The sequence below is a fragment of the Ctenocephalides felis genome, unplaced genomic scaffold, assembly GCF_003426905.1.
Source record: "Ctenocephalides felis isolate EL2017-DRISC unplaced genomic scaffold, ASM342690v1 CF-g0.4_SCAFFOLD_03570, whole genome shotgun sequence".
NCBI classification, from domain to species: Eukaryota; Metazoa; Arthropoda; class Insecta; order Siphonaptera; family Pulicidae; genus Ctenocephalides; species Ctenocephalides felis.
In genome coordinates, this window is record NW_020539724.1 from 12,100,535 (window position 1) to 12,126,584 (window position 26,050).

The 26,050-nt window shown below is 28.6% G+C and overlaps 1 protein-coding gene across 1 annotated transcript in view; it reads right to left on the reverse strand.

The window, feature by feature from the left end:
• The window catches only part of LOC113382785 (RYamide receptor-like), a 69,148-nt gene that overhangs the window by 2,291 nt on the left and 40,807 nt on the right, over window positions 1-26,050 (reverse strand). The window contains exons 5-6 of the mRNA XM_026621015.1: window positions 9,358-9,426; window positions 7,135-7,417 (exon numbers count right to left, since the gene is read on the reverse strand). Of these exons, the coding sequence (XP_026476800.1) occupies window positions 7,135-7,417; window positions 9,358-9,426 (352 nt within the window). The remainder of the gene's footprint in view (window positions 1-7,134; window positions 7,418-9,357; window positions 9,427-26,050) is intronic.

Consider the following 26,050-nt stretch of genomic DNA (forward strand, 5'->3'; position numbering starts at 1 on the left):
GAGGCGATTTTCACTTGAGATCATATTTGAGATCTATAACCTCAAATGGAAAGTTTACATCAATGCTGCCTGATGTCGAGATTTGGCAAGAATCGAACCAGCAAATCCGGGACCAAATAATCACACATAGAAATAAGGAAATATGAATATTGGATAAACAAATAGTGAGTAATTTTTACTTTTCATTTGTAATTTTTGAAACTATTGGTGCATATTTTATTTTATATATTAAATTTTAGTCCTAATGAATGAAGGGCTAAAACTATAGCCAAACCGTATGAATTTTTGAATAATGTTTAAAAAATCCGTGGTTTTTATTGATGTTATGCCCGACTTAAGGGCTTTATTACTGCTTATAAATTCAGTAACAAATGTGAATATTCAGGGTATGTATATTACAATAGGAAGATCAAGTATTTCATGACTATCCTATATTGATTACTAATATATATTGAGTAATATAAATTGGCTTTGTTATTAATATATATATATATATATATATATATATATATATATTTGTCTGCCAAAGTACAGCAAATCTTCATCATTAAATGCTTCCATTAATTCGCGACACGTAGATTTTATTACTCCGTCAATACAATGTCGTAAACATTTTAGTAGCGAACAATAACGCTCAATGACGATTTTATGGCAAATGAAGGATTTTATGTCATCTTGAAAAAATAAATAAACGAAATCATCGGTAAAATAAAAAATTGCTGCCTTTATGACCCGAGAATCAGATTATTCTACCGCCATAAAAGTCACGAGGGATTACGTGTCACGTGTTTTTGTAAAAGCTCCTGAAATAATAGTTTAGAAATTCAGTAATTTATGTGAATTAACTTTGTTTGATTTAATTGGAATGTGAAAAGCACGGTTTTAGCATCCATTTACAGTTTTCCAGTTTGATGACGTTGGAAGATAATTGAATTATTTGAATGAATGGTTTTATTTATTATATATGCAAAACAGCACGGACGACGGTTCACACGCGTTTTTAATATAATTTCAGCCGTGTGATAAATTTAACAAAAATAAAATTGAATATTCAAAAATACGAAGTACAGAAATAAGAATGATATGGTATTCATTCAGTCTATTCAACTTTTTTTGCATTTCCTAAATACATCTGTAGCGGGTTGCCAACACGCATCGCGGCTTGTCAACACGCATCACATGTTACTGGACAGATTGGCCCATATATTGACAGCACAGAAAAAAAACAAAAATAAATTCAAGTGTCAGATCGGACACGGCTTTTGTTTCTCTCTAGGAGTTTTTGCCAAAAAATGTATAATTCTTGAAACCTTTCTTTTCTATTATAAATAAGAAAATACCAATAACGTTTTATTAATGATCAGTATGACAACACATAGTGTCGTGGATATTAATCATATATAAACTAAACGAAATATAAATAATATTTTATGGAATTTATTATTACTACAATTTGGATAATATTGGTATTAATATGGAGGACTACTACACCTCCATATTTTGGTGACCCCGAGAGTGAACTAGCAACACACATACAAGAAGGTAAGAAGATCAAGACATATTTTGAAGTAGCACAAGAAAAAAAAATAAATTGAAGTCTCAAGAATTATTAAGAAAAGAATTTTTAAAAATATAAATAATTATTATAAATGGCTCACAACTTCCATAATTCGAAGAGCATTCTAAGCATACAACCGAGACTCCGACCACGCACTTCAAGATCAACAACAACACGTGCTCAATAAATCACTTATTATCATGGTAAATAAGTCGATAATAAGCACCATGGCAACAGACAGGGAGCAAACAATTTGGCAACCGCCACATACACTCAACCGCTAACTCACCAGCGAAGGGCCACATACACTCAACCGCTAACTCACCAGCGAAGGGCCACATACAATCAACCGCTAACTCACCAGCGAAGGGCCACATACAATCAACCGCTAACTCACCAGCGAAGTGTCAAATATACTCAGCCGCTAACTCACCAGCGAAGGGCCACATGTACTCAACCGCTAACTCACCAGCGAAGGGCCACGTAAGCAATCAACAAACTCAACAAGCCAACACGGCAATTTATCACACAATCTCAACCAAAAGAAATTTACAAGGAAGTTCAAGAATGGCAGTCAGAGATGCGAAACAATCTTTTTCATTAGGGCGGAGTGATGTAGCGGGTTGCCAACACGCATCGCGGCTTGTCAACACGCATCACATGTTACTGGACAGATTGGCCCATATATTGACAGCACAGAAAAAAAACAAAAATAAATTCAAGTGTCAGATCGGACACGGCTTTTGTTTCTCTCTAGGAGTTTTTGCCAAAAAATGTATAATTCTTGAAACCTTTCTTTTCTATTATAAATAAGAAAATACCAATAACGTTTTATTAATGATCAGTATGACAACACATAGTGTCGTGGATATTAATCATATATAAACTAAACGAAATATAAATAATATTTTATGAAATTTATTATGACTACAATTGGTATTAATATGGACTAAGCCTCCATACATCTATGAGCATAATTTTGAAATCATGTCAAACATTGGATAAAATATCCAAAACACTGCCTGTATGATTTTCAACGTCCAAAACTTTTTTTCTTTTAATTTTATTTTCAATAGCAATCAGAATACATGACAATTTTATGAGCTATTTGGCTTATGTCATTCACTCGCATACATACACACACACTTTCAAACACACATGTAAATTTATCTGATAAATATTACATTGATATTTAGAGAATTACTTCAACAAATGATTCTACTATTCTGTTCACATAAAGTTATAGTTTTAAGGGTCCTCCATATTTTCTTTGGGCAGCTTCTTCTTCAGTCTTCTTCAAACTGACCTCGTCTAATGAAAAACCTAATAATGAGATGTCTGCAAAATTCTTCATATTGATATGATTCCAATATTTAGATTTCGATTATGTTTTAACAACATAATCGATCAGTTCAACAAATACATCTGTCACATATCAAATGATTGATGATAAATTTCGTTTCATCATCTGATTTTGAGCGATCACATGTCCTATACATATTTTCATAATTCTAATATAACCATAAGCTGAACATACTTGATATAATTCTGTACAGAATTGACCCAGGTCTGGGTGAAAATTGTTTCAAATATTTTACTTGGCATTACTTTTGTTGATATTTAAAAAAACACACTCTTCAAATATTTGAATATCAACAATTCATAATTAAAAAAACAAGTCTTTGAAATGAGTTTAAAAACAAGAAGTCTGAAAAGAAATTAGCCCAGCCAATGTGCCCCAATAAATTTTTCGGTATGCCAAAGAAAATGCACACGTTTTATTTTTCATTTAATTTTTGTTTTCAACCAAGGTGTTTGTTTAAAAAAATACATAAAACGATATTTAAAAATATTGATTTCGTAGTCAACTATTACATGGAACATATTGAAAATAAATAGAGTATCAATGTATCAGCGAGTAATTCTAGGATATTTGTGCCATATTTATGAAAGGAATGAGGGTCAGACCCAAGAAGCTTATGAATTGAACCGGCAAAATGCCAAAAAATTGTATAGATACCATATATTCAATAGAAAGTCAGTCAAGCAAGCCGAAAAAGACGAATTAAATCTTTCACACACTCTTGGTGATAAAAAGAACGTTTTCGTATTCGCACTCAATACAGATCCTCCTTTCACAATTTTCTCATAAGCGAATTTTGGGATTGAGATTTTATGGGGAAAATGGTAAAAGATTTCTGAATCTGTATATGCATTCATGTATATATGTATATTATGAATTTTATACTTCTGGACTAAGAGCTTTCTCAATTCCTTCCTTCTTTCTTTTTTTTATTTATTTTAAAAAAATCAGTTATTTTATTCAACGATGAAAGAAGTTGAATACTAGTGCATGGGGCGCATGGCATTTTTAAAACAAATTTACTTAGAAAAAACTAGATTTTTGAGAAACTATAAATTTTTGACAAAAATTTACTTTTTTTCTGAAAAAGAAAGACTTTTTGAAGAAAAATTTATTTTGAAATATTTTGGAAATTCTGAACTTTTTTTCAAAGCAATCGTACTGCTTTAACTGCATAGAAACGAAATATCCAAGCGCGTACGTGCCGCGTCGCCGTCTAACGGATAAACATTGGTACGGAACCCATAGGAATGTATACAAAATTTATACTCATTGTTAAAATCTCTATAAAATATCTGATAATGTGATGTGCATATGTCTAATGCTCATTTTTGACCGCCAAATGGCTCATTTTTTTATTTTTTCTCCATATCTCCGAAGTCATTACACCTTCCTTTCCAAAAGTTCAAACAGTTCTTCATTTAGTCAATAGAAATAAAATGTTTTCTGAATTATTCAAATCGAACGCTCCGTTCTCTTAAAAACGGAGTTACCATTTTTGGCACTTTTTGCCCCATATCTTCGGAACGGCTAGACCTACCTTTGCCAAAAACTAATCAGCACGTATTCTTATCAATACGAATCGAATGTTTTTTGAATTATTCAAATTGCTTCATCCGTGTTCTCGAAATAGTCGACGAAAATTTGTATCCGAACACACACACATACACACACGCACACACACATACATACACACACATACATTTTTTCTAAGATATGCCAAAATGTTCAGAAGGTTTTAAAATGTAAAGATATATAAAAAAAATTATTTTCGATTTTTTTGCGAATATTATAACTTGCCCTACGGGAAGTTAAAAAAAGAAGTTTTCATTATTATTTATACTAAACAGATTTTTTTTTAAATGAAATTTCAAAGTTCAATTTTTCTGCTAAAATTAAAGCATAATGTACCTCATATCACAATTCATGGCTTCAATTAATTATACAGTTATATTTATATTTTATTTCTTTTTGAAACAAAGTACAGATTTGTTTTAATTGATTAAGTTTTATATTACTTCATTTCTAGAAAGTTACATAAGTCTGCAATTAAATCAAGAAATAAAGTTAAGCTTTTCATGTTAATGAGCACGTTTATGAAATTATACTATATAAATGCGATAAGGAGTAATTTACAAAGTTTTATTATTCGTAATTATATCGCCTACTATGTAAGTCTAAAAATAAAGCGTATTTCAAATTCTTAATCGATTATAAATGTGCAAGCATAATTAGAAAAGAGTTTTAGTAAAAGTTTTAAATATTGTGGTTAGAAATATATTATTTAAAATTACTGAGAAATATCTAAAATGTGAAATGCTTTTATAGTGTTTATTTTTGGAAAATTATATGATATTATCATTTTGTCTTATTTTTGTTGCAATTACTGTTCGAAAAAATGTTGGAAAATAAAATTCAATTGCTACAGCGCGATAGATTTACTTTTAATCATCACTAGAAATGCAATTGCAATTAAACTTATAAGAATGTCAAAGAATCCAATTAAAGTTTCGTAAATACAGTTTGATCAATAATAGCCTTCGTTAGAAAGTCTAAAGGCACGTTTTAAAATTATAATTAGAAACTATTGATTTTATTAATTAATAAATTTCCAAACTTCCAAGAAATTGACGCAACAAATTTGAAAAATCCGTTTTCTTTATTAAGCAGACGAAATTCATAAATATTCAAAATCAGAGCGCGCATCTTGATCATCATAGTAAGTTTTAATTTAGTTAGTGAAAAGTTTTCTAAAAACTTATGGAAGATGCAGAATGATTTATGCATTAAAATTGATTTAGATGCTTCGCATAAATTTAATATATATTAAAAATTACTAGATCAATTATAAAACTTTAATTGTAAGAACGAATACTGAACCTTATTCATAGCTTTGCATATTTTTGAATTGGAAAATGCTAAAAAGAAAGTTATTGCAATTCACTTATATGAATACAGTAATATATATTAGACCAGTGATCGAGGAACCGGGTTAAATTACCCCAAATGGGGTGAAAATGAATTGTTTTCGGATAAAAAATATGTATTTTTAATTGATATTCACTGTATTTGCTACGTAGTATATGTGGTAACTTTTTTTCGCCATGGAGGTAATATCAAATTGAACAAAAAAAGGGGTAATGATTAAAAAAGTTCTCCGACTGCTGTTTTAAACCATGAACACTATTATCAAACGAGGTGTTATTAAAATCACCAAAAAAATTATTCAATAATTTGGTCTAAACTATCTTTACCAAATTGGATCTTTTACCAAGTATGATCTTTAGGGATCTTTTGCCAAAAATTAATCAACTCGAGTTCTTTACAATTTTCATGAATTGACCTTTGAATTTTTGGAAGAAATTTGGAAACTGGTAAAGCTGTTTTTGAAAACGCTGACGAAAGGTCAGATTTTGGCTTGCAGTTATGAATTTTTCAATTTCAGTCTTGAACGATTCAGAATGACCTTAAACTGCGAGAAAACTTAAAATCAGCAAAACGGATTTTCTGGTGAAAACAAACTTCACTTTTGGGAAGTTTGTAATACCTCTTATTGGAAGCATCTACATTCTGTTATATAGGCAAATAAATGCCATGTTGCTAAACAACCTAAAACTAAGGTGACCATATTTATCTAAGTTAAAACTAGGACGGCAATTTTTAGTTATGCCAATCCGGGACGGGGGATATATAATAGCAGTTTTCTTATATAAATCTTTTTTTTATAAAAATTGCGGATTTTTAGTGAGAACTTTATTAATCGATTACATGTCATACTTTTTCATCTATGATATTATATCTTATAAGGATCAATATGTTTTTCGTGCTTTTGAGCCTTGTGTAATATTATATTCAATTCTATTCATAAATATTTTGCAAAAATTAGCATTTGTTCGTTTGTTTTAATAATTTTTGTTAATGTATCTGTTAATTTTTGAAAAACCGGGGATAATCCGAGACAAAAGATATAAATGCGGTATAAATCTGCTTTAAAATAATCCGGGACACAATGTGGAAAACCGGTACCGTCCCGGCCAATCCGGGAGTATGGTCACCTTACTAAAACAGACTCCTCTTTTGGTAAGTTAATACCAACTCCGAAAGGATGTCTCTACATTTTATTATACAGACCAATAAATCCCACGTTGCTAAACAATCTAAAAACAATAATGCACCCAGATGTTACCCTCGAACCAATATGAAAAAGACTCACCAAACATCGGATGTCCATATCTATGGTCCCCCATGCTGGCGGACGTGCCTCCGCCAATGGTGCCCCCGTTTTCGGTGCCCGTCCGCCTGCGCCCCCTGAACAGCTTGCCGATGCACGGCACTGGACTCAGCAGGATTGCGAATCCGTCGCGGAAACGTGCGTTCATGTAACAATAGATTATTGGGTTGTAGCACGAATGCGACATCGCTAGCCAATGGAAGGAAAACCACACGTACGGCAGGGGAGGCCAACCTCCGAGGGATTCGTCGTTTGTCCATATCACCTAGAGGAAAAATCAATTATGTTATATTTTAATATGAGACCTTACATATTTGTGCCTAAAAATTTGTATGGAGCAAATAATATTAGTTCATATCATCTAGATGGGTGATTACCCAAATGATTTATGTGTACTCCAAAGGATCCTTGATGCCAAAAAAAAATAATCGAAATTCATGTGTTAAAATTATATTAAGTGATAATAAAATTAATGATATATCGAAATGAGGTAATAAATTAAAAATTGCTGGAGGAGTGAAAGAAATAAAGACTATTGAGCATGATTATGAAAAGAAAAGAAAACTGAATCAGGCCTATTCTGTAGAAAAAGTGCATCCTACATGACTTCGTCGAAGGTAAAATGGAAGGAATACAAGAAATGGAAAGCACAATGGAGAAATGGAAGGAAGAAGAATGCAGATGATTGACGACTTACGGAACAAGGAAAAGTACAGGAAACTGGAAGCCGAAACACAGGATCAAGAAGCATGGAAGCAACAGTTTGAAAAAGGAATACATATAAGTGAACAAAAAAGTAACTAATGATTATAAAATGGTAAAGTTAATAACAAACAAGGAAAGGAAAAGGAATCATTAAATTTTGGTCCTCTTTTACCATGGACCTGACTTCAGACAGACTACTATTGATTATTATTATATTGATTATTTAATATCAAACCCAGTAGAAACAAATCGTGGTTAGATCGTTGCTGAAGCTGGGCTGAATATTATAATATTCACCCAACAATATCACTATTGACCCCACATTCACGAACTTTAGGCAAATGGTATTATATTCTTGAACTATTTTAAAATAAACTTTCCAGATACTTGAGATTAAACATCTAGATGGCAAAAATATATAATTTACCTAAGATGTAACTAAATATTTAATAAAAATGTTAATTATATTTTCTATTAATAATTTATAAAAAAACATTGTGTAAATTTTGAATTATAAATATCTATAAGAATCAATTTTATGAAATTACTTCTAACTGCTCCTAAATATGTAACAAGTAAGCTATGTTACTACAAATATAATCAATAAATGTTCTTGGTAAACTATTAATGCTATTATCTATTAATTAATAATAAATTATTTAAATATTAAATTTCATTATTTTTTCCTCTCATTTTTGAAAAAATATTGACAAACATGAGATTTAATATTATATTACGTTATTTTATAAGTCGCTTTGAGAAAAATATTGAAAAGGTTAATATTACATTAGTTGTAACGAAGAATTGAAAAATATAATTAAAAAATGCATCGATATAAAACAAGGAATTGAAAAATCTAATTTTGCATTCCAATTAATAATTTCCGTTTTCAATGCAATTCACGGCAAACGATCACAGATATAAATAATTTATTTATAATATCTGCTGAACAAAAATGTTCAGATACATGTTATTGTTGAACAGATTATTAAATGTAAAATACAAATGCAATAGAATAACAAAAAAATATTAGAAAAAAAAATATAATAGAAAAGTGAGTGTAAATGTGTCGTGATAAGCTTCGGACAAAATTTTTATAATGAACCTTTGAACCATGAAATGAAATTTTAAACAATAATTTTACTTTTAACCAATTAATATTTCTATTAATATTTATCTAATAAAAAACACCGAAAATAGCACCAAGGAATCAAAATTGAACATAAAAGCAATCATGTTTCATTTAAGAGCAAATAAATCGATACCAAGCGATTTATTGACCGGTCATTATATACGATTCTTGGGTCATAAAAAGAAAGGCTTGCCGAATCCTCCCCGACTTGGATAAACGACAAACAACTTTACAAAGGAGAGATCAAAGCAAAAACAGTTTTACCTGTTCAAATAATAAAGAGAAAAAATCATAACTTCCACTCCTTAAGACCATTTTAGAAAAAGGTTATAGGAAGGGAAATTTGTTTTGGGTTCAGTAATATTCACCATTAAAATATTAAACGGCATCCAGCATACGGTAAATACGACGACCACAGTCAACATCATTTTCACCATCTGAAATGTAAAAAATAGTAGATATTTTTATCGTTTTTACAATAATAAATATGGGTAAGAAAATATTTTTAGAGGGATGAAAAATATTGAATACAATAAACATATAGGTCACAGAAGCGATTTGGTAAGGCGAGAAAAAAGTTGGCTTATATTGATATAAAGCCATGGCATATATTGATATAAAAAATAGTGCCTTTTCAGGAACATTGACAAAAAAACTTCTTTGATACATTACGTTTTCTTGTTACAATTTTAACTAAATTATCTAATAAAATTACCATGGCTTACATGAAAATTTTTCTAATATTATTGTATACCGCCACGTAATTATGAAATTTATTAAAACTTTCCTTCGATAACTCAGGTTTTTTGGTTATAATTTAACCCTTGCAGCTGTGGACTGTATTAAACACTGATTTGTTTGTATATTATGTATTTGTTGCAGTTCTAATTACAATCACTGATTTGTTGCTAAGTTATAATGAAAAAAGATACATTTATTGGTTATTTATTAGACATGTTGTTTCGCGGACTTTACTTTTAGAAGTGAACAACTAGTTCAATTAAAACACTCAGCCAACCCCTCTACCAGGGGTAGCAACCCTTCCGTGTAAAACATAATGCCCTGAAGGTTGTCACCTTCATGGCCAATATACTAAAACGAAAATACGTCCGAACAATTATAATGGCAATTAACGTGTTAATTACGATACAGTTTAAAACGATAATATGATATGATCTTATTCGTTTTTGTCAAAAATTTCATTTACAACACGTTAGAAATACAACAAAAAATCTGCAATTATAGACCGTATAATACTGTGCTCTAACCAAAAAATATTTTGTAATAATTTTTAAAAGAATTTTTGGAAGATATTTTGAATGGATTCATATAAATGGTGCAAATATTTCTACTATATTTTAATTTATAGCCTTAATATATTACAAAGATAAAAAGCAATTAATTCGATAGCGACCAAATATGATTTCATTCGTTTTTGTTTTATCGGGAACAAATAAATTTATGTTACATATTGATAATGACATAACATAAATCATAGATTAGTGAAACATTTGTTTGACTATAAATCTAAAGTAATTACTGTCATTAGCATTTTGCCTAAAATATAAATATACACACATGTGTGTGTATATTTAATCAATTCAGGTTTATTTTGTATCAATACGAACATGTAATATATTTATAATACATAAAGAGAAAAGTGTAAAAGAAACTGAGAAGCTGATAAAATTCAATTATTGGAAATTTCAACGTTTCAGATCAGATTTCCTTTCTGCAATTCTTACCTATACTTATTTTAATGTAATTACATTTGGAACACGAATAGAATCCGACTTGTATTTTATTCGAGAGATATTGTCTAGTAAAGATGTACTGAATTGGAGTGTTTTTGTTTTATCCAATTACCATATTTATAACTAAACCGATTTCCACTTATTGTCATGTTTTAAATTTGCATCTGTGATGAATTAAAGTTTCAACTAGGAACTATTTCTATTTTAAGAACTGCACATGAGTTCCACCAAGTTAACTAAATTCTTGTTCAATTCAATATTGATTTTAAACTAGTGGGGCGCATGGCATCGTGCCTAAAGGCAAATTGCTGGAACTTCCCATACCAAAAATTATTTTTTTTTGAAAGATTAACATTTTTGAAAAAAATTTACTCTGAAAAAAAATAGATTTTTGAGAAACTAAAAATTTTTGACAAAAATTTACTTTTTTTGAAAATTAAAAGACTTTTTGAAGAAAAATTTATTTTGAAATATTCTGGAAATTCTGAACTTTTTTTCAAAGCAGCCGTACTGCTTTAACTGCATAGAGACAAAATATCGAAGCGCATAAGTGCCGCGTCGCTGTCTAACGGATAAAAATTGGTACGGAACCCGTAGAAATGTAAACAAAATGTACACTTATTATTGAAATCTCTATAAAAACTGCTAATTTGATGTGCATTGTCTGATGATCATTTTTGACCGCCAAATGGCTTTTTTTTTACTTTTTTTACTAGATCTCCGAAACCGCTATACCTGCCTTCATGAAAATTTGATCAGTTTTTTATCTTGTTAATAGAATCGGACGCTCCGTTCTTTTAAACTCTGAGTTACCATTTTTGGCATTTTTTGCCACATATTTTCGGAACGGCTAGACCTGCCTTCGCCAAAAACTAATCAGCACGTCTCCTTATCAATACGAATTAAATTATTCAAAACGCTTCATCCGTGTTCCCGAAAATTTGTATCCGCACACACACATACACGCACACACACACACATATACACACTTATACGTCCATTTTTTCTAAGGTATGCCAAAATGTTTAGAAGGCTTTGAAACGTAAAGATATAAAACAATTTAAATTTTCGATTTTTTTGCGATTACTATAACTTGCCCTACGGAAAGTTAAAAATGAATCACGTGATTAATGAACAGCGCTTTATTTTGAATAAGCATGGAATAAAATAAATAATTGATAACTGTTTGTTTATAAATAAATAATAATTAAATACATAAATAAATTTGTATTTTTGTTTTAAATCCTCTTACATTCTAGGATTACTGGTACGTCAACTCCCAACTATAGAAATCCAATATCCGAGCAACAACTTGTTAACTATTTTCGTACAGAATTTTCCACCAAACTTTTCATCGGAACTCAATGTTTGTTTTGTGGCAAATGATGAATCTCTTTCACGCACATACGAACAAGGTCCCTTTCAAAGGAAAAACCAAATTACCAAGGACTTCAGATAAACTAATAACGTGTCTGCTTGAAATGATACAGAGTTTTAATGGTGAATTCGATAAAGGGAAAAAATCGGGAAGAAGGAATATAGAAAAAGTTTTTATTTACACAGATATAGATTCGTGAAAGGAAACTTTTTAAATAGCGACTATTGTGTTTGGAGAATGCCTCGATCTCCGAATAATGGGCGGAAAGTGGAATACATCTTGGGGAAATATAGGCAAGGATAAAGGACAGTTTTTTTGTCATATCATTTGCACAAAACTTTTATTTTTAGTGCAAATGATAATGGAATTTGTTAAACAAATGAATTATGTTTTAATGTAATCTTTTTACAGATAACCATGAGGTTGATAACATAAAAGTTTAGCACTGAACAAAATAAATCAATTTGTGGTCCGCCTTATTACGGCCTTATAGTTTCCTCTGAATCTTGTATGGCAGATATAGTAAAAAAATAGATCTTTGCCAATTATCTAATAAACAGAAACACCGATGTTTTTCGATACTACACAAGCTCATAATGAATTCATGTACTCACATATAGACCATGTCAATATTTAATCAAAGGTTTCGAGATACCTACAATATCGAATCATGAAGGAACAGAAACATGTGTAAATATATCAATACAAGTTTCCTAAAAATAGATACGATAAATATTATTTCATTGAGGAATAGCTTGAACCTTTATCAATGGATAGATATTAAGAAAATTATAAAAAAATCGCAAAAAAAATTAGATTGATGGCCAAAGATATATTGAAAATCACTCTGAAGTAATCTCAAACTCTGAATCTTTATGAGTTTCCTAGATACAAATAGTAGCTATTACTCTTTATAATCTGACGTTAAAGTAATGAAAAAGACGTAATAAATTTCTGATATTGAACAAAGTCTGGTTTATTAGTTAAATTTATCATGTGATGTCACAGGAGGAAAAAACGACAGAAAAGGTCTCTGGATAATATATGGGTTTCCACATTTGCGATCTGATACTAAAGATTCTGCTTGGATTTATCCAGAAAACTATTTCAAATTATTGAAAAAAAAGTTAATACATAATGATTATAATAAGTAGAATAAGATAATAAATCATTTTAATATTCAATTTTATCATTATTGAATAATTTATAATAAAAATTGTTTGATAAATTAAATGGTTACTATTTCCAAAATAAAATATTGTTAGATTTTTTTAAAATTGTGAGGTATTGTATAATACTCCGAAATCTCACAAAATAATATTGTCACAGAGAAGATCATTTGTCTACTACTTCTCACAAAATGTAGAAGGTCAACTAGACATAATATGTTATCCCTAAGCCAGTATTTATATCCTGCATATTTTTTTCTCATATATACCCACATGTAAATATATTATGTAAAATATTAGGATAAACAAAATGCGTCAACTTTTCAAAAAACTTGCCAACATATTTTAGTATGTATTTTTTTAAAGAAAATTTTAATTCTTAGGCCTACAAAAAGCATTAATTATTGAAGACTTGGGTCAATTGTGTCATTATTTTTGTCTGTGGTCTTAGAAATATTTTTTACCATTACGAATCCAAAGCTTAGATAAACAAAATTAATACAAGTTAACGACAATAATCAAATAAAAGTCACCATTTTTTTCAAAGTTCTAGGTTGAGCCACTTGAAAGCTCATAATTTTCAAACTACGTGAGATATTTTTTCCATAAATTTTTCAAGACAGTTTATGATCATTACTATCATATATTCTGGCTTGATGTTGAGTTCTGGGATACCCTATTTATGTATAATATATATATATATATATATGTATGTATATATATATATATATATATATATATATAGTCGGTTAGAAAAGTCCATATTGTGTTTTAAAGTATAAATATGGTCCGCAAGCATAGTTTTAAATTGTCTCGAACTTTTTGAATTGTTTTTATGTTGTTGTAAACGTTTAATTAAGTTCTGGCTTGTTTCTCCTATGTAAATTAAATTACACTCTATATATATATATATATATATATATATCGAATCAATTGCTGTTATTCAATGTACCTAATCTGCAACCGTTTAATGCATCTAATAATCTATTGAAGTGTAAATTTGCATTTTGCACATTTAGGGTCAGTTATTTGAACTCGACGTATAACGAGTATTCACTAGAAATCGATTTTGCTACCTACGGTATAGAGATTACGCTAGATTCAATTCAATATATATACATATACAATATGAATAAATCACAAGCAACCAGCGATACTGACAAATGTGTCACGAAGCTTTTAACCCCGATGCAACTGTCCGTAGCTCTATAAAAACCTATGATTTGCAATCTGCGCCGTTTGACTTCTAGCGTCAAAGTCGAGTTTATATATATTCGCAATATATGGGTCACTGATTTACATAAAAAAATCAGTCCGTACACCACCACTCTGCGGGTAGTCGGTCGGTTTCATAAGAAAACTATGCTGGTCATTTATTTTTACGATCGGCGATGGCGCTCGATAAGCCATGGGCAGGGAACTCTACTGACCGAGAGGCGACCTACCCTCCGCGGCGCAATTGCGGTCCGGGCCAGGGGAAGAATTACGCGCTCGGGGAAATAACTGTGCGATGAAAGAATATGAAGCAAATAGTAGGAGAGTCGGGAGATAATTTGCAAGAAATTAATTAAAAAACTCGTTGCAAGCTTTTCTTGATATATTAGCGCAGCACGTTTTAACATAATATGAAAAATATTAGGATAATCCAAATGCGAACACTTTTGAAAAAAATTGCCAACACACTTTAGTGCATTTTTTTTTTCAAAAGTGGGCCTTTCTACGTTGTCTAATTTTTAAAATTTAAAATTAATAGGTCAACAAAGACCCTAATTCTTAAAAACTCAGAGCAATTATGTTATTATTTTTGTCTGTGGTCTTAAAATTATTAGTTACCATCCATAACACATAAGATAATGCATAGTACATACATTTAATAATTATATCTCTAGCAAGCCATAGTTAAGCAAATAGGTCGAGAGCAGAGTAATAATTTAAAAAAAATTAATTGAAAATCTAAATGCATATATTTCTTGATTCATCAGCACATTTCTGCACTTAAGAAAATTATGCATTCTATGAATAATTATTTATTTAGAGCCGACAGATAATTCAAAAAAATTGAACTAAAAATCTAATAGCATATATTATCTGATTTACCATAACATTTTTGCACATAAGATTATGTATCTCATATAGATCAGGCAAATAGTTTGAGATTCGGAAAATATTTCATTTTTCAAAATTTAATATTTCAAAATATTAAAAACCTAATTTCATATATTCTTCAAACAATTTCAATATAAGAGAAAATTGTGCATTCTCTAAATTTAACCTACCTTAGTTTTTCAAATAGATTTGCTAATCATGTAATAATATGTTATCAAACAATCATATAAATTTGAAGTAAATATGTTAATCGTCATGATTTATTAACTTTCCGTAAGAAAAGTTATTGTAATCGTGAATAAATCTAAAATGATTTATCTATTTTGGTTTGGATATATTTTTTGTTGCTTATTTCTATTTATTATTCATTTTTGAAAATAACCATGTAATCATTTATCAATATTTATCTCCATATTATGAAGACTATATTATTTGAATGGTAATCATCAATAACATATTTCAATAAAATAAATAAAAAAATACTTTCATCATTCTCATAAGTTTATTTTGGATATATTCTATAACATAATTTTTTTTTGTAGATGAAAATGATTTAATTTTTTTTTATTTATTTATTTATTTACATATTATTTTCATATCTCAGACAGACAGAGGTGCCTGGTATGTTTTTTTAAATAAATTCTTAAATATAACGTTATATAAACTAATTTTCTTTTACATAAAAATATTTTTCTATTTTTAATTATATTTATAATAAGTTACTCTCTTTGTAAATATAGAGACTTTAATTATTTTTGCATTGGATTTGGAAAAAGCAATAAATTTTTGCAACGTAGTCTGAAAATGAAAAATATTTTATTGTTGAACGATTTAATAAAATATATTTGTATATATATTTGATAGATGAATTCTCGATTTTTTATTAATTTGGACTTTCTGAACAGTAAATTCAAATAAAACTTTTATGAAAGCAGTATTTATTTTATTATATATATATATATATATATATATATATATAAGGGTAGTCCTTAATATGGACATTTTCGAATTTCCTTGCTCCCAAGGGCTCAAATGGTTCCAAATTGATAAAAAACAGTTCTCTGAAAGTTTTAGCTCTTTATAATTATCTTTTAGATAGTGCGCAAATCAATCAAACTTCGTATGGAAATAGCATGGAAAAAATTTTAAAAATCAAATAAAAAAATTTTTATGTATAGCTTAGCGACAAATTAATTAAAAGTGAAAATTCGTGTCATTTTTTATTGAAAATTCGACGCTCCGCAAAATTTTTGAAAATTTTTTCATGCTATTTCCATACAAAACTTTGATTGAATCGCTCTATGTAAAATACCATTAAGACAACATTAAGAGCTAAAACTTTCAGAGAATTGTTTTTTATCAATTTGGAGCCATTTGAGCCCTTGGGAGCAAGTAAATTCGAAAATGTCCATATTAAGGATCACCCTAATATTATATATATATATATATATATATATATATATATATATTAATATGAGTAAACTAAGTATCATTTCCAATTTCACATACGAGTTTATTTAGCTAGAAGTTGGAACTTAAAAATAAACATAGAGTTGCGTTATACATACATCATTTTCCGCGAACAATATTGAAAATTGTTTGGATAGAGCCAAGATAGATGACAAGATGAAATAAGTAAAACAATGCATTCATTATTTTGAATACATAGTAATTAATTTTAAATTAATAATACGTTTTCAATTATTTTATATCAACTAACTGTTGACTCAGCTAAAAGTCAGAAAAAAGTCAGTTGCAATTAACTGAGGCGCTGTTAAGAATAAATCCTACCTTATGTGTATTTAGTAAAACAAACAACCTATCGAAGAATCTGTCCAAATTTCATTAGTTGAAAAATCCCTCAATCCAAATAAAAATCTCTCCTTAAGTGGATTTAGGAAATTGACCAGATATCAAGTGAATAGTATATAATTTGTGCGTGGGTTGACAAGGGTCCTCGAAATAGGGACGTAGACGCAGGATATCATATGAACTTTTGACCAAATGACTTTTCTTCAATTTACTTTCTGGAAACTTTTTCTCGAAGTGAATATTTTTAGAATAAATAGGATATTTCAAGTCCTAAGTTTGGACGATACTTCAGACACGTATGGAGTCCTAGATAAGGAGAATGTCTTTAGGAATTTTGATAAAAGTTAGTGCCATGTAATATTTTTTAAAAATAGAGTAATAGATATTCAGGACTTTTCAAATAAAAATAGGTGCTTTAGTATATATTTAAAATATGGAATCAATTGAGTTAAAAGACAATAGGTGAATTTAAAAAAGCAATTAGGGTTATGAATGTTGAACAAAATTTAAAAAAAAATATGGCTCATGGTGGATTTACAAGATTATAAAAATAATTATACGGTGATGTTTGTGCAAAACCCATGACAAAATAATATAAATATTATAAAATAAAATCCCCAAAACCACATTACTATATCAATTTCCATATCCTCCCGACCAAATATAATAACGTGTAATTCAAAGGACTCGTTAATGAGATCCCCATACGAATGTCAGAGGTGTCGAAATAAATGAAGGTGTAGGTTCTGGCAAAAAATATGCGGGTATTGAATTTGAAATTCAGCTCAAATTAAATACCGGAACATCGTCAATAGAATTCGATAATCGGACCTCTGTCAAATGCTAAGTGCTGTAATCAAAATACCTTTATATTCGGATATCTGACACCCACGAATTCGTTGAAATTCTAACATTTACATGAAGAAATTCATATGCAAAATGTAGAGAAATGGAAATAATTTGGCACAGAATTATGTTTACTACATATGCCAGTATTTCAAATTACTAGCAATGTATTTGTTTCATTTTTGATACCGATGACTATCATAGAAGCAGAGCATATCTAAAGTAAATCATGACAATATGATGTAGTTTGGTAAAAAGGTATAAAATGAGCAAATGAGTTTGTCTGAATTATTGAAATTAATCTTTGATACTAAATCCTATAATATTTGATTAATGTATTCGAAAAACAAGATATTTTTTTTTTTAAATCTGAAGTCTTCATTTAAGTACTACTCTATTCCTGAGTTTATTAAAGCTGGTGTCCTATTACTGTTTTTGAATATGCTTTGTTTGCATTTTATTAATTAATTAATGTACTTTATTAATTAAAGAAAATTGCTGCAAATTGCCTTCGGACGTGATATATCGCAGTCTAGCCACAATATTGAAGTGAAAAGCTCATTTTCCCACATTGTCTCAAGAAAGAAGAGTTGACGGATAATTTATTGCCCTGAAAGCACATTGCTCTTATAGACATCTAGCCGAAGTAAAATTTAGATAAATAATTTATTCATAGATAATAGTAATTTTTAAATTATTACTATATACTTTTGTTTTATATTACGTAAGTTGTATAAGATCAATTTTTGTTCGTACTTCTACTTCTTCATTTATTAATCATTAACAATAAAAATTACACAAATTGAATATTTAATTTGTAGTTTTTTACAAATTATTTCAGTATTTGTATTTGGATCATAGTTTTCACAAATTATCCAAATGTTTACTCAATTCACAAAATTAATATCCCATAATACATGGTATAGAATGATTTTTTTTTCATTATTGCGCCCTTAATTCCTCTGGCATTTAAGTTAAAAATCATTAGTAATATGGTAAAACTCGTGATGCACACATTTATTTGAATAAACTTGAATTTATTTGAAATTATTTCAATAAACTTACGTTTCTTACACGGCACAAATGTTGCAGTTGTTGCAAATGTTGCATTTGTTTTATTATATTCATTATAATTATTTACTTGATACAGGATAAAATATTCCAGACATTTTTGATCAAATCAAGATTTCTACTAGGACGTAACCTTAAAATCTAATGACATTCCGAACAATTCTCGCTTTCGGTGAGTGACATACTACGTATACACACACAATCAAATAACACTCTCACGTGACATGACGAACAATCACAATCGACCCGTATAGAAATGATTTCATCAAGAGCGTATGACGAACAGTTCGGGCGTAACGTATCTTCCGTTGCATTTTTACAGATTTACACCCTAGTCGCGCCTAAAGAAGTTTTACTTCAAAAAAAACTAAACTTATTAATAGAACATTTAACTCGGTTCATATTTAACAAAATGTGGAAAATACATGTGAATTCAGATAAATGATTAGGAATTAACAAACACAGCAGATTCTTACAAGATTCTTATCAAAACCCAATTTTCAATAGATTAATGAATTAAAAATTTCAACCTTAACAACTAATTTAAATAAATAAATCTGTTACATAGTTCTTTTAGCCAGTGGTCTAATTTGTGACTTAACCACCCGCTCGCCTCGGATCATGGGTTGCAAAATGTCATTGAACCTAAGTTCGATAAAGGGTCGATTTTTGCTTCTAGCTTTTGAAATCTCAACGATGAAAGCAATTAATTTATTTAAAGTGGGTGTCAGAAAACGTACACAGGGCGAATACACCCTTAAAATTCTCCCGACATTCGACAGACGGCTTTAGTCGCCTTCTAAATTGAACAAAGCCTTACAGTACTCAATTTTGCAATGACTCGCTGGAAGTGGCACTTTCGGGATAAAAATGGAAAATTTGTAATAAAAAATGTATCTAAATAGATGCTTATATTATATATACACATATTCATATAAAAATGAGATTATATACACCAAACTATACTTTACAAAAACAACTGAAATTATATTGTAAGAAGGTAATATAATTAAGTCATGCAATTTTAAGTATTAATTGAATTTTATTTAATATTTGCACTTATTGACCAGTTCCAAAATACAACTCTATATATATTGCTTTTTTTTAATTTTATTGGTTTTGTTTTATATTATTAAATCATAGATTTGTAAATGGTTGAAGCCGCGGTTTCCAACCTGTGGAGCGTGCCAAATAACCCAAAATTATTGAAATGATATTAAAAAATAAATAAAAAATTCCTAGTTTTTATATTTTCACATAACTGACATTACAAATCACTAGGCAATAATTTGTAGTGTCAACTAATAATATTAGTAGACTGTTTATCAAAGTAAATTGGTAAAAAGATGACAAAATCACAACCTATTTTTTTATTAGAGGGGAGGGAGTATGGTTTGAAAAAGATTGTAAACCACGATTGGTTAAAGCATAAAGTTCAATATTGATATAATTCAGAATTGTTTTTACTATTATGATTATTATTCGATTACAATTATTATTATTTCAATGAATTAGTATAATTTTTTTCTTTGATAGTTCTTCAAAATAAATTAAGATGAAATGCAATTACGACTACTTAGTTTATTATATATTCCAAGTATGATGAAAAATTTAATTTTTAAACTCTCAGAAATTTAATAATGGCACTATACTCGTAAATGTGAAAAATGATACCATAACTTGATTTATGAGTGCACAGGGGTAGTAAATTAAACCATAAAATGAGAATCCTGTTCAAAATTGTTATTTTCAGTTTTTATTAATAAACTGAAGTGCTCATATAGTTTATAGTAAGGTTGATAGCTAAAATATAATAGTAACTATTGGAGTGTAGCAAATTTTTGAATAATAATAAAATTTAGGACATTAAACGTTTTTGGAAGTACCTATATAGAACTTTTGAGTACCTTCTTTTAGTTTATGAATATATTTTGAAGAAGACGTAATTTACAAATTTACTATTCGTAATTTGATTAAATCTCTTACAGTTTATTTAGAAAAAAACACCTCATTTTGCAGATATTTTGAATTATTTGATTTTTTTAATTTTCTCATTGTATATTATTGACAATGAATAAAGTGCATACTTGATATTTTAATCAAATTAAAAGCAACATAATCTGATTGTAAATTTCATTAAATCTGCAAACCAACAGTAATGAAAATCAGAATGTTCTAATTAAACCATTTTCATATTTGATTTCATATATAAACGCCAAATAAATTCAATAACCAATCTCATCCATATAAAATTTATTCAAAACCGACGCAAAACCATATACGACTAGTTGCATTATTAATCATTGATTATGTATCAATTTTCCAATATCAGTATTGGATATTGAGAATATTATATTGGTTTCTGTTTTGAATAATATGTCAGTTCAACGTTGTAATTATTCATATCAATCCATTTAATCTTCTGTAATAATTTATAACTGTAATATATATCAATTTTATTAATACTTAAAATGTCAACGACTTTTTGATTATTGGATATTGCTTCTGTTTTAGATATTAATTCTCATCATAAGTGATATCGAACTAATTGTTTGGAAAAATGACAAGGAATTAATTATTACTTGGGTAATGGAAGTATTTATTCATAGACCAATCAATTTTATTAAGTAGGGTAAGTAGGCTATTAAATTTACTCGATATTTTATTCGTTGAATTTTTTTTGTATCTTTTTGTGGCAAAAACGAGACGTCTATCACTTTGAAACTCATATCAGATTATTATGAGACAAACGATCTTTTTCAATTTACATTGACTTTTACGACGTATGAAATCCTCAAAAGACACTCCTACGCAAAATTGTTCCCATGAAATTGAATTTCATTTGAAGAAAAAAGAGAAATGATCTATTGAATGGATAAAAAATACTGAAATTTTTGTACTAGAATATAATCAATTTCTTCAAGTATAAACAAATTCATAATAATTATAAAAAAAATTAGTAGCCCTAAAACTGATTTAAAATATAAAATTTAAAATTTATTGGTTTATCACCGAATAAATATTTTTCTTAAAACTTTTGTCTCAAATCAAACATCACTCGATCATAAATCATTCATAAAATGTTCTTTGTAAAATGTTCGAACAAATCCTTATAATTCGAGAGGGCTTTATTCTTGTAATATGCAAATAACGAATTACAAATGGACCAATTGCTGTTTTTATGGATATATTCAAATGAAATACATTTTGTTTTTATTCTTTTTGCTTGTGATCTTTTTGGGATATTTTTTTGACTCGGCATGATAATAATTTTAAATATTTTAAATTTATTTACTTATTTATAAACTTGACTAAAATATTAAAATTGATGTTTTTTGATAAATACAAAATTTCAGTATATATATGGACACAATTTGGGGTCACCAATATATGGCGTTCATATAAATTTAATAAAATTCAATGTTATATTTGAAAAAACTTAAAAAAATTTATTACAACTTTATACCAATTATTATCTAGATGCCTAATAATTTTTCTTCGAAAACCAAAATATTATTTAATATATTGCATTTGCTATCTTTGTAATATGTAGAGTAGACTCTACATATTAAAGTTTATGCTACAATTTGACTAGCTAGAAGAAAATAGATTTTTAAATAATTTGGAACAGATATTTATTACACAAAACAATTAGTTTTGGAATAAAAATGTATTCTTAAGTCGTTTATTTCAAATACCTCTATTAGTTTATTGGACAAGCCATTACCATAGTTTTTATCTAGTTACCAAGCGCTACTCCAGTTTCCTAGTTATAAATAAAATACATTAATAAAATGCGGCTACATTATCCGATGGCAATTTTTCATATTTTCATATTTTCATTTTTATTTGCGAGAAGCTTTATATCGGGGCCGATATTAATACATTAAAGATAAAGTTAATCTATGTCGGCGATGCTTTACGGGAGAGCAATATTCACAGGTGTAATCTAATCGGAGGATTTTAATATATATTATCCATTATCTGACCAAATAATAAAAATGTTCGACATTTTAAAACATTACATATCACATAATCAGATGTAGGGGGGCTAGTTGTAAGTTTTTTTTTTTTTTGGAAATTACTGTATGTTGAGATCCACTAATTATATTTTTACTCTGACGAACTAAAGATAGATAAAAGTAGTAAGAAAGACTAATATTCATTACTCTATGTTAATAAAAAAAAGAGTGCGCGTAAGGTTCACACGTGATTGAAGTAAAACTTATTTGCTACTGTACAGGATGGCATTTAAGTGAAAATAAATAGATCATATAACAATTTTGAATAATGTCTATTAGTAATATGGTAACACTCGTGACGCACACATTTATCAGTGATAACCATTATAAATATATAATTTATAATCTATCATTATATAAATTTGCATAATAGCATTCAAAATATGTATAATATTTAAAAACAATAATGTAAAAAAAGTCATACTTCAAATATGACATGATCGGTTTGTCATTGTAATTAGCATTTAGAAATGAACCTTCATTAGAGAAATGAAGTAATTGCTGATTAATAAATTCTTTAATATACAATGGATTATGCTAAACAACGCCTAAACAAGTATTGTTTTCGCAACTTCACTCATCATGTAATTGTGTTTGAAGAACTTGATGTAATTAAAATTAACATGCATTTATTGACTGCTAGTATTTTTTTTACTTTTTCGCTGGCGATATAATCTCATTCTTTGAACAGCTGTAATATCTGTCTTGCTTAAAAAAAAATTTCATTTTGATAACTTCAAAGATTTATAGAAATTACGAATAATATACAAATAATTTCTAATCAATCACTTACGTTTAGTTCACGGCACAAATGTTTAATTTGTTTTATAATTTTCAAGGAAAAGGGTAAAATATTCTTCCGACTCAGGCATTTTTCATTAAATCAAGATTTGTACTACGATGTAACTTTAAAATGCTTTATTTATTTATGCCAATTTCCTTGTTGTTATCCGTACGCATACAACATTGATATCGGTACGCATACAACGTTGATGCCGGTACGCATACAACGTTGATGCCGGTACGCATACAACGACAGATCTCTATTCACATACGCGACGACTAACCACAATCGACTCGTATAGAAATGATATCATCGAGAGCGAATGATGAATCAGGGGCACTCGACTCTGCCGTAACGCACTTCCGTTGCATTTGTACAAATTCACACCCTAAAGAAGTTTTACTTCAATATATATATATCATAAACTCGAATTCTGTGGTATTTTGTGTAACTAAGCATATGAACATATAAGTGAAACGTGATAGGGTTATATATGAAGTGGCTAACTTGGGCAACATATTAGTATATGCTACCCGTGAAGATAATATTTCAAGTGCCTGAAACACGTTTATGTATTTAGAGAGAAAATACCAACAGAGAATTTAATGCTAGATTAATTTTAGAAATGGGAAGCACTTGTATCTTTATATATTCAAATACTTTGGAAACGTAACTTGGATTCAGTCGACATTGCACAAATCAGCAACTAATATTATTCGCTCGGGTTTAACATTTTCGAACCCTGTTCAGGATTTTTTACAACAACACATCTCTGAACATATGTTCCAGCCATTTACCTTTACAACTATGACACCAGCTTTGCAGAATTTCTACAAATGCAAATTCTGTTTGTTAATATCAAAGCCCCAAATCTTTCACAAACTCTAGAAATGTATAAGACACCTACATTCTGTTAGAGTTTGTGGAATTTATTAGAATAGTTTACGCAGAAATTCCTGTGCTTTAGAATTGAATTCCACATTTTGCCAGACAATAATTTCCGAAGTTAACGTTCTGAGTATATTTGTACATTACGGGGATAAATTATATAATAATAAATCAAGACTCTACTTCATAATTTACATCAGATTTCAGTTTATTTATACAACATGTCTTGATGAACTGTTGAAAGCTTTGCATAATGTTCTAAAGAGATAATTACAAATGCTTAATCTAAATGGAATCGTTTCATGTCTTGAAATTTTAAGATGATTGCTCAGACAAGAAAATGATAAAGTGCATAGAATCACTTTAATCATAACTAGTTCATTTTTTTTTCAATCGTGGTTTATGGCAAAAATATTTTTATAAAATCTGTACGATCGAGAGTAATGGAATACATGTTTTTTCTGATTTTTCTGATATTATTAGAATTGATATTATTATTAATGCATTTTTGCATTTTTTATAGACTGTAATTCCAGATTTTACCATTCATACCCTTTAGTATGTTTTTTTGAAATTTGTCAATTTATTAGCAGATTTAAATACAAATTGTTTGAAAATAAATCTAGTTTGTATATTATAATTTTATATAATGTAGTCTCAAATTATCTCGGTTAACCTAATATTCAGGAAAGTTTTGAAGTTATAATATTGTTGACGGAGCTTAATATAGAGTTAATTATACGAAACTAATTTTAAATATGTTTTGTTTTATAATTTACAGAAATTCATTACAATAATATGTTTTATATAACTCGTGAAACTAAAATATAATATATCTATTATTAAGATCGTCTAAGAATAGCATAAATCGCGGATATTGTCAAAATCTAAACTATCAAGAAGCAAAATATATTTTTAAACCATTAATAATAGAACTAGCTGTACTTGAACACATCTGAAGAAAGTGAAAATTTAGGGTTAGATATGTTTCTTTAAGGCTAAATGTGTAGTTAAGATTTTGCTGTCATAAAAAATATTGGGGGATATTACTGGACAAGATTTAGTATTTAGTCAATTAATTAAATATATTAACGAGCAAATGAGAACATACGGAAAATATTAATAAGCATCATGTTCTTTCAGTGTACGACATCCTAATTCCTTCTAGATTATTTGTATGCAATTTGTGTACCATGTAAGGAATTATTACATGATATAATATATATATATA